The sequence below is a fragment of the Lonchura striata genome, chromosome 6 (assembly GCF_046129695.1).
Source record: "Lonchura striata isolate bLonStr1 chromosome 6, bLonStr1.mat, whole genome shotgun sequence".
Classification (NCBI taxonomy): Eukaryota; Metazoa; Chordata; class Aves; order Passeriformes; family Estrildidae; genus Lonchura; species Lonchura striata.
Genome location: NC_134608.1, coordinates 22,142,244 through 22,154,289, shown reverse-complemented (window position 1 = coordinate 22,154,289; position 12,046 = coordinate 22,142,244). Strand labels below are relative to the sequence as shown.

The window sequence follows — 12,046 nt, the reverse complement described above, 5'->3', positions numbered from 1 at the left end:
GAGCTGCTGTGAGCAGCAGCAGAGTAGAGCCCTCTTAAAACATCCTCTCTGAAGAGGGAGCAGAGACTCACCTCTGCATTTCCTTCTGGCCCCTAGATCCTATCCCAAAGGAAAGGACTTCAACCTCTCCTCATAGGAGCCAATCCTGTGATGAGATGGCAGTTAGAGGGCTGCTTGGGTCCCTCATTCCCTCTGTGCTCAAATCCTTTGTGCCACACTCCGGATGTCATGAGTGTGGGTTGTGGGAGACTGGAGCAAGCCAGTGTCCCCATGATGGGAGGTGGTGGGGAGGAACCACCAGCTTTGACCCCCACCTGCCTCTCTCCAGGGATGAGGAGATTCAGAGCAAGTGTGGGATCGATGCCACCACCTACCTCTCCTTCCAGCGGCACCTCCTGGTCCTGCTGATGCTGGTTTGTGTGCTCTCCGTGGCTGTCATCCTGCCTGTCAACTTCTCAGGGGACCTCCTGGGTAGGTGCTTCCCTAGTCATAGGATGACTCAGGAATGCCATGCAAGCTTCCAAGCCTTTGGGCAAGCACTGTGCCTCTGGGAAGGAAAGCAAAAAAAACCCTGTCTCAGAAGCCCCCATGTGAGCAGGAGCTCACCATCAGCTGGGTGACAGAGGAGCATTAGAAGCTGGGAAATTCAGAGCAGTGGGGACCTAGGGACCTGGGAGATGGAAAAGAAGGGACCAAAGACCAGAATCAGTAACTGCTATATGGACATGCATACTGCACTGGGTCCACTTAACTTTTTGCTTCTCCTCTTCCTCTGCAGGACACAATCCCACCCACTTTGGCCGGACAACCATCGCCAACATCCCAACTCAGTAGGTGCTCCCGGAGGCAGGGGGAGTGTGTGTGCTGCTGCTGTGGTGGGCACTGCTGGGAGCACCTAGGCACAGAACTCACCACAGCCTTGTGCTGGGGCCAGGGACAGGTCCATGTGAGCAGCACACCACTCACACTAGCTGTCCTGTCTCTCTGAACTACATGAGCACAGTCAGGGCAGCCAAGCCAGTAGCAGTGCTCGTTGCACCCCACTGCTGTCAGAAGTGCTCTTGGGGATGTTGCGTGGCCTCATTTCTGTAGTATCTCGATCAACAGCCTGGGTGCTGCCCCTTTAGTTCCTGGGCTGCGTGTCTGACAGCTGGCACAGGGAGGTCCTGCTGGATGGAAGGGGTGTCCATGGGTGAGATGCTGAGTGCTGGGCTGTTCCAATACCACATGCTCACCACAGTGCTTGTTGATCTTCATCTCTTCCAGAGACCGTCTCCTATGGCTGCACAGCATCTTCGCCCTCATCTATTTTATCTTCACTGTCCTTTGTATGGCTCACCACTCTGTCCACCTGGAATACAGAGAGAATGAGAAGGTGAGAAATTTCCCCTCCTCCAACCCTGCCTTGTTCAGTGCTAATGGACAACTTCTTGTTTTGCACAAGTACTGGTCCCAGTAGGTACAGAGGTTTTTAGGAACAGCGTGAAACTGGTCTGGCAGGGAAATATGTGGCTGATTTTCACCAGCTTCTGGATAAATTGACAGTCTGGAGGCAAATCTTTCTCTCTTTGTTTGTCACTTGAGACTGAAGCTCTGCTGTGTTCATCTGTCTGGGGTATGGCATTGGCTGGCTGTGCCCTCAAGGTTTGGGACTGGGCATGGAGGAGATCCGTGCTGACTTGCCTCTAGAGTGGCAGTTGGTGCTCCAGCTCGCTGCTGGGTGGACAGGGAGATATTCTGCAGATCCCTGCCCATCCTGCAGATCCATCCTGCACATCCCTTTGCCTCTTCTCTTCCCCCAGGTCGCCCGGACACTGATGGTTACCCACATCCCCAAGGAGATCACAGACCCTTCACTTATTGTCAAGCATTTCCAGTGAGTAGCCATGTGCCACAGCTTTGCTGGGTGAGTGGCAGACAGGTGGCAGGGACTTGTCCCTGTCCCCTGCCTCCTGGTGCCACCACGCCCCTGTGCTTGCAGTGAGGCTTATCCCAGCTGCACCGTCACCAACGTCCAGTTCTGCTTCGACGTGTGCAAGCTGATGAAGCTGGATGTGGAGAGGTGAGTGCATGCACGTCCATGTTGCCTCTGTGGGAGGGTGTACTGCTCCTGCCCACCACATCAAGGCACCCAGGCTGGGTTTCTGTCTGTATGTCTGGTGCTCCCCAAATGACCTTTGCTATCGGCTTCCTGGCAGGCGCAAAGCAATGAAAGGGAGGCTTTACTTCACCACCAAGGCACAGAAAGAGGGGAAGATCATGATCAAAACTCACCCCTGCGCCCGCATCTTCTGCTGCCGCTTCTGTGCCTTTGATGAGGTAGGAGGGTGCAGGCAGGGCTTCAAGGCAGCACACCTGAACCATGGGCAAGGCAGAGCATGGCAGCTTACCCCTGCCCCAGCCCGGTGCACAGCACAGCCCTGGCTGCTCCCACAGGTGGATGCTGAGCAGTATTATGGGGAGCTGGAGGAGAAGCTCACAGATGAGTTCAATGCAGAGCGCAACCGCATCACACTCAAGCGACTTGATATGGCCTTCGTCACCTTCCAGGATGAGCGGATGACAGCTGTGTGAGTGTCCCTCATGCAAAGGCCATGGGGATGTCCCTCAATCTGTTGGCCACCACTACTGGGGAACTGGGACACCTTGCCAGCTTTTTCCACCAAAGCCAGGCAATGGGTCGGTCTCTTCTATGCCTCTGCCATCTGCCGAGTTGGCTGCCCTGTTGGGGCTGTGGGAAGGGTCTCACAAGTGAGACCTGACCCCTGGCTCCCTCTTCCTGCAGGATTTTGAAGGACTACAGCCACATCCACTGCCGCAAGCACCCCCAGCAGTCCTCTGTCACCACCGTGGTCAAGTCACACCACTGGGGTGTTCGCTATGCCCCTTCACCCAGTGATATCATCTGGTGAACCCCCATGGCAGAAGGGAGGGAGGAAGGGGGAACAAGCAGATATGGGGAAGCCCATGTCCATACCTATAAGGAGCCCATGTACATAGCTATAAGGAGCCTATACCCATAGCAATAGGGAGTCCATATAGCCATAGGAAACCTGTGTCTCTATCTATAGGACACTTTCCCAGGGTGATGGGGGCTGAAAGTCTCTCCTATTGCCATAGCAGAAGTCAGTAGGGGTGATTGGGGTGATCATCCCAAAGGTGGCAGGGTGCAGCCAGCTGAGATTAAGGGTGATTGCCAGACTCTGATTTCTCTGGCCTGATTCCAAAGCCTCCTGGTTGTATGGACCTCCGCTGTGGCTATTCTCTGGTCCAGGGGGCTCTGCATGTGATAGCAAAGAGCATGGGGAGGGGAAGAGGGTGACCTCAGAGCAATGCCTGCCAAGATAGTCGATGTAGATAGGAGTCAGAGCTTCATGAAGCTATGCTGGGAGGCCCAGGACACAGGGCTTTTCCTCCTCATCATGTCCAAGTTGTGTTTTCCTCTTGCAGGGAGAATTTATCAGTCCGTGGCACATCGTGGTGGGTGCGATTCATTCTGCTTAATATCTGCCTGTTCGTCCTTCTCTTCTTCCTCACGACGCCAGCCATCATTGTCAACACTATGGACATGTTCAATGTCACACACCCTGTGGAGAGCCTCAAGGTAGTCCCTAACCCATGCCAATTTTCCTAAAAGGTTGTCATTTCCAGGCTTATCTGTGACAGGTGGGGGGCACAAGCTGTACACTGTCTTAAGAAGATGAGCCACCACTAGGTTGGGCAGTGATGAGAAACAAGATCATTGATGAGGTCATGTCTGTGCTTGCTATCCATGCCCTCCTCCTTGTGTTTCCAGTGGCAGAGCCCTGGGGCAGCACCTGAGCTTTGGTGCTGGTTTCCATCAAGGCGGGCATGTTGCTGTCCATTCAAGAAAAAACATTTGGAAAGAGCTCAGGAGATGTCAGGAGCTGCCAGCAGCACAGCTCTTTCTTGCTCTTTGACCTGTGAGCTTTTGGGTGGGCACTGGGGCTCAGAACATGGCTGTGGTGCCTTTGGCTGGCCTCAAGTTCTTATTTCCTGAAACAAATGCCCCTGCTCAGGGAGGGGATGCTCCAGCCCACCTGCTGCACACACCAATGTGTGCTGTCTCCAGCACAGCTGTGCTGTGGTAGGTTGCTGAGGGGGTGCTCGTCTTCTCTCTTCCTGCAGAACCCCATCATCACCCAGTTTTTCCCCACGCTGCTGCTCTGGGCCTTCTCCGTCTTCCTGCCCTTCCTTGTCTACTATTCAGCATTCTTCGAGTCTCACTGGACAAGGTAATGGTGCTGGCCCCCCCAGCCCCCCAGGCTGCCATAGATGGGAGGAACTGCAGTGGAAGGGGAACCCAACCTGCAGGGAGGCAGGCAGTGAGGAGTAGACCTCCACAGTGGAGCAGAGCCCCCTGGGTGTTTCTCTCCATAGAAAGAGCTCCAAGTCCATGCACAAATGAGCCATTTGCTTCCCACAGTCCTCAACACTTTCAGGCTACTGACAAAGTCAGGTGGTTTTAAGATGGATCTGAAGAAGTTTGTAAGAGGGACAGTGTGATGGTGGACTGGCAGCAGCAGGGACATCCCAGGCATGCTTCCAGCCCTCCAAGGCAGAGGTATGGTTTCAGGATGCTTAAAGTAGGGGAAACTGCACAGCACACAATGTGCTCTCTTTGTCTTGGCCCTCCATCAGCCCCAAGCCCTGTGCCTCGTCTGATAAGTCCTTGCAGGAGCTTTGTCATCACCTCCCTTCCTTTTTCTGAGGGAAACAGGAAGTCGTGAATTCATACTAGACACCCTATCTGCCTCTTCTTGGGTGTCTGTTACCATCAGGGATGGTAGGAGAGGGCAAAGATGAAGGAGATGAGAGACTACAGCAGATTCCTCATGGTGACACACCCTAGCTTGGGAGAGGCTTTGCTAGCCTCCAGTGGATATGCAGACTAAATGCACACAGCTTTGTGAGGCAGGGAGTAACTCCTTGGTGAAAAGCGAGACCAAGCCCAGCCCCTCATCCCACCTGCTGCTCTTTCCCAAAAAATGCAATGTTCTTTTCTCATCTTCCATCTCTGCAGGTCAAGTGAAAATCAGATCACCATGCACAAGTGCTACTTCTTCCTGGTGTTCATGGTTATCATCCTGCCCTCGCTGGGTCTGAGCAGGTACGGACCACCTTGCCATGCTTCTCTCCCTGCTCCTGAGCTGCCAGGATCACACCTAGGCCCCTTGCCCTGGCAGTCCAGCCCCAAAGGGCTAAGATCTCATTGCTGCCAAAACGCAGCGATCTCTGGGGAGGAAAACACTCCTTTAGCAGTGTTGAGCCACTCACACATGGTCACACATGGAAACCTTCCCTGCAGAGGAGTGGAGCAGAGCCATTTACCAGGCTGCCACAGCTGATCCAAGGGGGCTGGTGGCAGTGATCAGCTGCTGCTTGGGTTCAGCAGACCCTAAAAGGACCTGGTCAGGTATCTGCATAGCTCCAGCTACAGTAATCCTGGCCTTCCAGGAGGCAAGCATTCACTCCACAGTGAAGAAGGGGCTGCTCTGGCAATGTAGGGTGCAGAGGGCTTTGCCTGCTCAGGACAGGGAAAAAAAGCACGTGCCTGCTGGGTGTCTCTCACATCTCTCTGTAGCTCCCCATCTATCTGAGCTGCTCCTCTTCTCTTCCCTCCAGCCTGGACCTGTTCTTCCGCTGGCTCTTCGACACCCACTTTCTGGATGAGGCTGAAATTAAGTTCCAGTGAGTAGCAGGAAGCTCCCAAACTTCCCAGGCAAGCGGGAGCACCTGTTGTCCACCGCCAGCAGCTCTTGCAGCTCCTGCCTGAGCATTCTCTCACTGTGTCACCTCTGTCCCTGGGGCAGGTGCGTTTTCCTCCCAGACAATGGCGCCTTCTTTGTCAACTATGTAGTCACCTCCAGCCTGATTGGGACGGCCATGGAGCTGCTGCGCATCCCAGGCCTCCTCGTCTACACTGCTCGCCTCTGCTTTGCCAAGTCTGAGCCCGAGCGGCTCCATGTCAAGCGGGTACGTGGCTCTGGTCACCTGTGAGCCTTTGTGACCCCCAGCACAGCAGAGATACACTCATTGGAAACTCAGGCTGTTGTGGTTCTGTGGGGGTGCTTATGAGGACTTCTTCAGGCCCCTTGGGAGCTAGTGGGGGTGAGGCAGTCCTGTGGGCCAGGGTGCAGAGGCAAGTGCAGGCTTTGCAGTGACAGAGCTGGCAATTACACTGTTGGTTGTGTCCCAGAGCCAAGCATACCAGTTCCAGTTTGGACTAGAGTACGCCTGGACCTGCTGTATCTTCTCCGTTGTCATGACCTACAGCATCACCTGCCCCATCATCGTCCCCTTTGGTGAGTATGACTCCATGCCCATAGTCCCAGCCATGCCAAGGACAGCCTGTCCCAGCCACCAGCAGCAGCATGGGAATGCAAGCTGCCTGCATAGTATGGGAGGGCACCCTTGGGCATCATCCCCAGGGCCTGCCCTGCTGTCCCTATGGCCTGGGTGTCCCCATTGCCCTCCACCCAGATGGCTCCTCTTGTCCCACCAGGGTTGCTCTACATGCTGCTCAAGCACATGGTTGACCGGTACAACATTTACTATGTGTACATCCCCACCAAACTGAACCAGCGCCTCCACGTCGCCGCCATCAGCCAGGTCGTGGTGGCCCCCATCCTCTGCATGTTCTGGCTGCTCTTCTTCTCCGTCCTGCGCCTTGGTAGGGAGAGCTTGGGGCTGCGCCCTGTCACTGCTGAGGGTCATGTCTGATGTTTGGGGGTGATGAGCCACTGGTGTCACCCTTGAGTTAGGCATGGCATGGAGGGTGGTAAGGGGGAAGGTGGTGTGAAGGCTTGGCAGATGAAGGAGGTGTCAGCTTGTATTTTGGGAAGGGGGTTGAGAGCTTGTAAAACCCAAAGCAGGCACCAGCCTGGGGCTCAGCTGGATGTGCAGCTGGTTCTTGGAGGCTTATGTGCTACCCCAGTGTCTCTGTGCTATAGGTCCCACCCGGCCTGTCACTCTCTTCACCTTTGTGGTCCTTCTTTCCTGCATCATCCTCTCCTTCTTTGGCCTCTGCCTGAAGAAGCTGCAGCCACGGAAACCCTCTAGCTACCAGGTGAGCACAGATATAGCCGCTCACTGTGTTACTTCACCCCAGTGCATCCCCTCTTTGCTTGCCATGGGGAATCTGAGATAGCACCTGGCTATGCCTAGCCAAAGCGGGGCCTTCAAACCCTGATTTCCTCATGGCCTCCTTCTCCTCAGATGTCTGACCAGTCTGAGGGCGCCTTCAATGACGTGGAGCGGAGTAGCGTTTCCTCCACCCCTAACTCCAATGTGAGTATCCCTCTGCAGCCCTGCTGTGGCCATCTGCTCTTGCTCCCCTGGGTCCTGATGGCCCACTGCCCCCCGGGGCAGCTCTTTTTGGCCACTGTCCTGCAGGAGCCTGAGCTGAGCCTGACACCAGCAGCCTCTCCGGCGCACCAGTCCTATGGCACCATGGGCAACCACCTGGAGCCAGCAGAGGATGGGGAGGATGGGGGGCTGCAGAGCTTCGAGACAGAGCTGGAGACCGTGGAGGGCGAGTACAGGAGTGGCCCCGTGATAGAGAGCCAGGCTCGCTACCAGTGAACATCCCTGCCACAGGCTGAGAATTGACTGTGCTGAGAGCAGAGGACATGCCATGGGGCAGGAAGGAGCCTTCCCTGCACTGTGGGGGCCACCTTGCTAATGGGGCAGGGGATCACAAGACTGATGTGAGGGAGAGACCCCATTGCACGGGCAGAGGCAGGAGGGTCTGATGGTCCCTCCTGCTGCCTGCACTGGCTGAGCCCCCTAATGTCCCCCTGTCCCCACTTGCCTCTTCCAGCACACAGTGGGGAAGAGGGGATGCAGCAGTATAGGGAGAGGGTATCTCTGAGAGGCCATGCTTTTGGGGGCAGGAGGGAGGCCCTGTTCCCTCAGAGGAGGAAGCAGCCCAGACAACCCAGATGAATGTGCCTGCCATCACGCTGTCCTCTGGGTCCTCAGTGGCAGGGGACAGCCACCCATAACCCTTGCATCTCACCCCATCCATCCACTGCTCAGGCAGCTGTCCTGCTGCCTCCCCTGCTGCTGGCCTGCAGGCTGCTGCCTGCCCCTGCTTGGCCCATTTTAGCAGGGACTGCTGACATGCGTGTGCTTTGGTGGAGGAGGTGAGTGTCCCTACATAAACACCAACAGCCCTGCACCAAGGCAAGCATCAAATGCAACCCCAGCTCTTCCTCGACCTCCCACCCCATCCCCCCATCTTGCTGCACAATGCCTGTGCCCTTGGGCACTTGAGGAGAAGTGGGAGGTCAAGAGACAAGTGTGTTTAATGGGTTTGAGGACAGCTCTTTTTCACTTCTCTTCCCTGGCAGTACCCCATCATGCTCATGCTTTCACTGGGGCTGCCCATGGGAGCCAGAATAGCTCCATCCTAATGCAACAGAACAGGGTGGACAGGTGGAGACTGGCAGGACCTGGACTTCCAGGTCCTCCTGGTCCACCACATCCTGCCTGCCCTTGTCCACAGGCTGCAGCTTGGGATGCTCCCCCAGTAGCCACACTGCCTCTCAAGTGTGAGTCCTGCTGTGATTAGTGTAAATGTGCCATTACCTGCCCAGACAGCATCCTTGGAGTTTTCCAGCTCATCCAGAGTAGCTGTGGTGGGGATGAAGGTTTATTCTCATCCTCCTCAGCTCCTCTCCCACCATAGCCCACCTGGGCATGCTGGCTTCTCACTCAGCCCTGTTTTGGTCTCAGGGCTGATTTTCCTGTCCCTGATTCTCCTGCTAGCTTCAGAGCAACTAGAGTTGCTATCATCCCAGGGCAGTGCAGGGAGGGAAGGGGAGAAGGTGCAGCTCTGCCAGCACCAGGGCTGCTGGCATGCAGAGTGCTGTTGTGTGAAGGCAGATGCTCAGCCATGGCACTGGTTAGCATTAGTAGTGCCACTGAGAGGAGGGGCAGTGTGCCAGTTCTGGGTTGGGGGGAGGTTAAAAGGCAGCCCAGCGATAAGAGCATTAAGGGGTCCCTTAGGACATTCCTGTGGAGCTGGTGGATCTCAGCTCAACCAGCTGGCAGTCCCATGGCCCGTGTCCCACCCATGCTCCTGCATGCTGGGGCAGTGGCTGCGGCACACTAGCCACAAATTGGTTGCCTCGGGGGAGCCTTGAGCTCAGACACATCCTTCTAATCCCAAAAAGTTCCCTGGGGGTTTTCAGCCTCCTGCCCAGGTGCCCCCGGGGCTGCCCACAGTTCAGCTGCTCCCCTCGCTGTCTGCTCCAGAGGCAGCACCAGGCAGGGTACGGGGATGCTGGTGGCCTCTCTGAGGGTAGAAGCAAGTGCCTGCTAGTGGCACTGTGTCCTCAGGAGCTCAAGCTGCTGGTCTGATTGCCCTTGGCTGCCCCACTGTAGGAATGTGCCAGAGGTCTGTACCTTCTCGTGATTTATTGCTATGACTGTGCCTTGAATAAAATTACTTCACCCAGCTGCTGCTTGGCGTCGTCACCCCCATGCGTCTTTTCCTGGCACCGGTTTAGAGGGAACCCTTGCCACTAGGGCCTTTTCCCACCTGTGGCCTGCTTTTGATCCCACCTGGGTCATCCTGCAGATGCTTCAGTGGCAAGGAGACTGCTTGGACGCATCCCCACCTCCAGACTGCCCACTATGATCCCCATAAAAACAAACCCCAACATGTGGGCAGAAGCAGCAAAGTTTCAGGAGTGGGAGAGCACCTCACTGTGTCCCAGACAGACTGGTACAGCCCTTGGCACCATCCCCACATTGGGGATGGGCTGCAGTCCTGGACAGTCATGTGCCTTTCTTGCCCACCCTCGGTCAGCAATCAATCCATTGTCAGAGCTGGCTCAGAACACCACCAAAGGTGCAGATGCTGCTTGAAGGTAACAGGAAGGTGGCCTGAAGCCGCTCTGGGACCACAGCAAAGGTCAGGGGCAGGAGGAACTCCAGCCTCTGAGGATGGAGCAGGTGTTCCCAGAGCTGAACTACCCACCAGCAAGTCCCAGGGAAGGGGGTGAACACCATTTTTTAAGTCCTTCTCTAGATTTTGAGAGAGCTATGTTCTTTTCTGCCCTCTTCCCTCCCAAAGTACACACTATTTTTACCTGAATTCCTACTTGAATGATCTCCCTCTGGTTTCAGCAGGTTCCTCCTACTGACTCCTCCACAGCTTCCCTGGAGCGAGCCTTGCCACTCTCGTTTATGGCATAGGGCAGAAGGCATGGGGAGGATTTCCCTTTGGGTGGAAAATTTAAAAGCCATCACACGCCCCTGCAGAGACCCCCTGCGGTTTGTAATGAGGGTAAACAGAGTTAACACGGGGCATTGCCGTGCCGGGGAGCTGGGCAGGAGCTCTGCCCATGGGCTGTGATTGCCCCCGGCCGCAGCTCTCCCGGGCCCCACGCGGGGAGCTCATCACGGCCGAGCGAGGGGGGTCAGCCCCGTCACACCCGTGTCACAGCCCCGTTACACCCGTGTCAGCCCTGTCACACCCGTGTCACAGCCCCATCACACTCGTGTCAACCCCATCACACCCGTGTCAGCCCCGTCACACCCGTGTCAACCCCGTCACACCCGTGTCACAGCCCCATCACACCCGTGTCAGCCCTGTCACACCCGTGTCAGCCCTGTCACACCTGTGTCAGCCCCGTCACACCCATGTCAGCCCCGTCACACCCATGTCACAGCTCTGTCACACCCGTGTCAGCCCCGTCACACCCGTGTCAGCCCCGTCACACCCGTGTCACAGCCCCATCACACCCGTGTCAGCCCCGTCACACCCGTGTCAGCCCCGTCACACCCGTGTCAGCCCCGTCACACCCGTGTCACAGCCCCATCACACCCGTGTCAGCCCCGTCACACCCGTGTCAGCCCCGTCACACCCGTGTCAGCCCTGTCAGCGCCTCCGCCTGGAAACCGTTCCGAGCCCGCGCCCCGGCTGCAGCCTGGGCGCTCAGAATCGTCACGGCCGGGGCCAGCAATCGCATGGACGCTCCCACTGTGCCAGCTGGTGGCAGGCAGTGACAGGAGCGTCCCCACTGGGCAGCAGCCGCAGCAAAGGGGCAGTCTGTGGGAGCTGCGGCAAACCTCCCTGCTGGCACAGGCAGTCAGAAATGGGAGTGCTGCTGGAGGCTGCTGTGCTGGCCCTTCCCTGCAGTGCCAGGTTTGGGCTCCCACCACCAGTCCTGAGGCCAGGAAAACTAGGAAAACTCATTTTATCAATGACCAAAAGGGGGTATTCAGATCTCTGCTGCTCTCCTTGCTCTTCACAGCCCATCACACATTGTCTTGTGGAACAAGTCCATCCTAAATGAGCAGCATGGCTCTCCCAGGATGTTTTCCCTTCTCTCCTGTGCCAGGGCTGGGATTTCAGCCTTTGGGAATTGCTGTTACAGACCTTGAGCTGGCTTCCCCACTCTAGGCACCATTCTTCAGCATAAGTGCCCAACTCTTACAGGGCTGGAAACCCATCATGTCAAAACTGGAACATGCTGAAGACAGAAAATCCTGCATCCTCACCAACTGCTCCCTGGGCAGGGCTGCTGGAATGACTCTGCAATCCAGCTGGCAGGGTGGATGATGCTCCATGGAGCCAGACAGGAATTCATTATGAGGCCATGCTCTGCTGCTGCAGATGATCAGCTGTGGGTGACCAGCAACAGGTGAGCCTGTGCTATGTCAAAAAACAAAAGCAGCGGCTGAACAACAGAAAAGGGACTTTTAGGCTGATTGCTTAAAATTCTGATTCCATTAGAGATTATAATACTTGCAAGGTCTGGGCAATCAGTAGTAGGGTGTCTCTGTTAACTCCTCCACTGCTCACCCACTCAATTGCCAAGCGTAAAAGTTCCCAACATGCTTTTGCTGGTGGATGCCTTCTCATGTCAGTCAAGCTGCACTACATAAGTGCTCCCAGTGACCAGTATCTCCAAAGCTAGAATCAACAAGAAACCAGTAAACCCCTCTCTGTCACCCTTTTTTCCTGGTCTGCATGGGCCTTTTACATTAAAATAAACACAAAGCATCAAAA

General features: G+C 55.9%; 1 protein-coding gene across 3 annotated transcripts in view; it reads left to right on the top strand.

The window, feature by feature from the left end:
• The window catches only part of TMEM63C (transmembrane protein 63C), a 32,480-nt gene extending 22,996 nt beyond the window's left edge, over window positions 1–9,484 (top strand). For all 3 annotated transcript variants that reach the window (XM_021542817.3, XM_021542818.2, XM_021542819.2), the window contains exons 7-24: window positions 329–471; window positions 779–830; window positions 1,267–1,375; window positions 1,803–1,876; window positions 1,982–2,062; window positions 2,199–2,319; window positions 2,437–2,570; window positions 2,786–2,908; window positions 3,451–3,604; window positions 4,150–4,256; window positions 5,045–5,131; window positions 5,647–5,712; window positions 5,835–5,997; window positions 6,221–6,326; window positions 6,527–6,694; window positions 6,975–7,090; window positions 7,240–7,311; window positions 7,393–9,484. In XM_021542817.3, coding sequence (XP_021398492.2) covers window positions 329–471; window positions 779–830; window positions 1,267–1,375; window positions 1,803–1,876; window positions 1,982–2,062; window positions 2,199–2,319; window positions 2,437–2,570; window positions 2,786–2,908; window positions 3,451–3,604; window positions 4,150–4,256; window positions 5,045–5,131; window positions 5,647–5,712; window positions 5,835–5,997; window positions 6,221–6,326; window positions 6,527–6,694; window positions 6,975–7,090; window positions 7,240–7,311; window positions 7,393–7,605 — 2,089 coding nt within the window. In that variant the 3' untranslated portion in view covers window positions 7,606–9,484. The remainder of the gene's footprint in view (window positions 1–328; window positions 472–778; window positions 831–1,266; window positions 1,376–1,802; window positions 1,877–1,981; window positions 2,063–2,198; window positions 2,320–2,436; window positions 2,571–2,785; window positions 2,909–3,450; window positions 3,605–4,149; window positions 4,257–5,044; window positions 5,132–5,646; window positions 5,713–5,834; window positions 5,998–6,220; window positions 6,327–6,526; window positions 6,695–6,974; window positions 7,091–7,239; window positions 7,312–7,392) is intronic.
• Window positions 9,485–12,046: the final 2,562 nt, after the last annotated feature.